The sequence below is a fragment of the Triticum dicoccoides genome, chromosome 7B, assembly GCF_002162155.2.
Source record: "Triticum dicoccoides isolate Atlit2015 ecotype Zavitan chromosome 7B, WEW_v2.0, whole genome shotgun sequence".
NCBI lineage: Eukaryota > Viridiplantae > Streptophyta > Magnoliopsida > Poales > Poaceae > Triticum > Triticum dicoccoides.
In genome coordinates this window covers 623,987,336-623,990,701 of record NC_041393.1, presented here as the reverse complement: position 1 = coordinate 623,990,701, position 3,366 = coordinate 623,987,336, and the positions used below count along the sequence as shown (strand labels likewise).

The 3,366-nt window shown below is 44.0% G+C and overlaps 1 protein-coding gene across 1 annotated transcript; it reads right to left on the bottom strand.

Moving 5' to 3' along the window:
• Positions 1–376: 376 nt before the first annotated feature.
• On the bottom strand, positions 377–1,129 carry LOC119336526 (putative germin-like protein 2-3). Its single transcript, XM_037608567.1, has 2 exons — positions 1,009–1,129; positions 377–912 (listed from the first exon to the last, which is right to left on the bottom strand). Exons 1-2 carry the CDS (start codon positions 1,127–1,129, stop codon positions 377–379), a joined length of 657 nt encoding a protein of 218 aa, XP_037464464.1.
• Positions 1,130–3,366: the final 2,237 nt, after the last annotated feature.

The window sequence follows — 3,366 nt, the reverse complement described above, 5'->3', positions numbered from 1 at the left end:
GGCTCCTTGCGGTCAACATTACACAGGATTTTTGTTTCCTTTTGAATAAACAGCAGCGTGCCCCACGACACATCAACATTACACAATATAAGTTCTAAAAAAACATTACACAAGATAACCCTTAAAAAAACATTACATCAGATAAAGTATTACTTCCCAAAAAACATTACACAAGATAAAACAATTTACTTTTAGAATAAGTAATAGGGGTGTGTGCCACAACACATCAACATTTTTTAAACAGGAAAAAACACAAACCAATGAGGACACAATCCTCGACTTACAATATTATAGAAGGAATGTAATGCAATGCAAATTTGAATCTAAACACAATCAATACCAATTGACTCGGCAACACACCGATGGGAACACAAACTTAGAACTGTGCCTGGATCCAATCCACCGTGCTCTTCTCCACCTGGAAGGCCTTGGTAGTAATACCGGCTGGGATGGAAGGCTCGGCTCCAAACACCGCGTTGGCTATCGTGATCACTCCAGGGTTCTGGCTGCTCAGCGCCGCAATAGCCACCGCACCGGTAGTCCTGTTATTGTATTGGTAATGGATGAGGCCCTTAGGAAACACAAACACATCTCCCTTGTTGAGAACCTTGTCGAAGTGCTTGTTCTCGGGGTTCGAGGTCACAAACCCGACGTGCAGACATCCCTCTAGCACAGTCAAAATCTCGGTGGAACGTGGGTGGGTGTGGGGAGGGTTCAGGCCGAACGGTGCATAGTCAATGCGGACGAGGGAGACACCCATGGTGTTCAGTCCACCGATTTGCGCGACGTTGACGGCGGTCACCGCCGAGCCCTGCTTGTTCGTGGTGTTGCCAGCCACGTGGAGGCCGGAGAAGTAGAAGTCCTCGACGACGACCTCTTTCGCGGCCTTGCAAGCCAGTCCGTTGACACGCACTGCGTGAGTAGATGCATTCATATAAGATAGCCGAGTTGAGTGATTGCTTAAGCTTAACTACAGTTATATGGAGTTTATCAGTGTGTATGTTGTACCTGGAGACGTCTTGTCAGCGACGCAGAAGTCCTGGAGATGGCTGGGGTCGGAGGCGGTGGCGCCATGCGAGCATGCAAGGGCCAGGAGAGCTCCTGCAAGGAGCAACACTCGAATGGCCATGTCTCTTTGTTTTCTCCTCGCTAGAGTAAATTAGCAAGCAGTAGAGCTTTGGAATTGGTTTGCTGTACTGCTTGAACTGTGCGATGTTTAAGGAGTGAAGAAGGCTAGTATTTATAGGGAGATCTTGCCATACATATATGTATGTCTAGATATGCATGTTTGGCTGTAGGAACAAGTCTTTGTGAAGTGGGCAGCCTGCAGAGCGCGTGTTTATGTCTGGAGGAAAGCCTGCTACCCATTCGTATGTATGTGGGACGGCAGGATCAAATTAATATATAGCATGCATGATTACATCTCATCAATCTATGCTTGAACAAGTCGCCTGTACATATCAACATCGCTTGACCAAGAATCCAGCACAGCATGTGATCCCTCCACGCCAAAGTACTTTCTAAAGGGAAAGGTATGTAATTGCATCTAGTTTTAGTTTTTTGATGAAACTAGTAATCGTGCACGTGCAACGCACGTGTTGACTAACATAAAAAAATACTAACATAATTCAACTTTAAAAATTGAAAGCATAACTTGGTTTGTGGAATATTATGATGATTCATCATATCCTCATTATTAACACCATTTTGGAAACCGAGGACGTATAAGACCAAACATTGATTTGCATAGAATTTACACGTGCATGAGAAAATCAAGGGCATAGAACTACCCAATTTCAGGACAAAGGTGTTAACGAAGGTGTTTGCTCAGAGGAGCATAATAGGAGGTACACGTGGATCATTAGTGATGAATAGTCATATTGTATAATATTTGGGCTCCACATTGTTTTAGGGTCAATCAAATAGAGAGGATTTTTTTAACGTACATGACTTGGTTCTCAACGACCACTCACTCAGCTGCACACGACTCCCTATTATCTCCCACATGAGATGCAGAATAATATGGCTCTTAGGTGTGTACAACATATAATTTATGCTGCTAGTATCTATTCAACCCAAACAGAGGAATAATATGCCTGCACAGCTGTTCTTGCTCCTCGAATTTCATGGGAAAAATACCAAACACATTCGTAGTTATAATCCAGGTTTACATCGGGATATTCATTATAACAAAAGCAAATGCCAGCAAGTCATCTAAATCAATACGACAAAACAAAATAAGTAGATTTCTGAACAAAATTAGTAGATTTATGCACAGATATACAATACAAAGGTTCATTGAACTAAAAACCATAGATGCAAACCCAATTTAGATGCTTAGAGTAACATCAAAAGTAAAGGCAACAGAGCAAGCATGGTTGAATACCCAAGCAAGCAACAGTTATAAGGTAGTGTCATATCCATTTATTCCACTAATCTAACATTCTTAAGAAGTTGCTCCCCGCTTCTACCTATTCTCCCAACATGCAGCCCATCCACATTATCATCTAGCTATCTCAGCAAATTCCACCCGTCTCATCACTCCACGTCAGCAATGTGAGCTTTAATTTTTTTTGTTTCATTCAATCAGCCTTGCCTACGCATTAGTTGACCCTTTTTGTTTTCGCACTTCGTTTCTTCAGCACACACCGCTTCATTTTCTTCCAAAGGCCCACTACGCCAGGGTTCGAGCTCACCTCCACTTCAATTTATTTCCCCAACCGAGTCCCCATCAAATCGCCCGATGGCACGCCACTTTGTTCTCCACTTCTCAGATTTCTGCTTCGTGCCCCACGGGGTTCCCCATTGCTGTTCGTTTTTTCTCCAATCTCCATGACAATCTTCTCCTTGGCTGCCACCCTGCCCATGCGGCGACTTTGCCTGGTGTCGGCCCTCCTCGCATGTCGCAAAATAGCATGGGCGACTGGCCCCCATGACCCTCCTCGCCGCCGTCGCAGGTGGGCACAAAGCTGGAGTTCGTGAGCTGTCCAACAGATTAAGCGCTCATGGGAGCCATAGTCTCATGGCAAGGAGGATGGGCGAGGGTTCAATCTGATTCTAAATCTGCCATCAGAACAACTTTTACCCGATCCATCAGATTCCCAGTTCTCTCTCTCTCTCTCTCTCTCTCTCTCTCTCTCTCTCTCTCTCTCTCTCTCTCTGTGTGTGTGTGTGTGTGTGTGTGTGTGTGTTCGGACTGTTTCGATGCCCCGTAATTACTCATCTCATATAATTTTTTTGCAGGATTAAGTCGGGTTTGGAGAAGAAGATTACCTTGAAACAACACAGAAACTACAATGCAATGAAATTAATTCAAGGTATGAAAATGTCACCTATTTTTTCCTGATTTCCCCCAATATTTATACG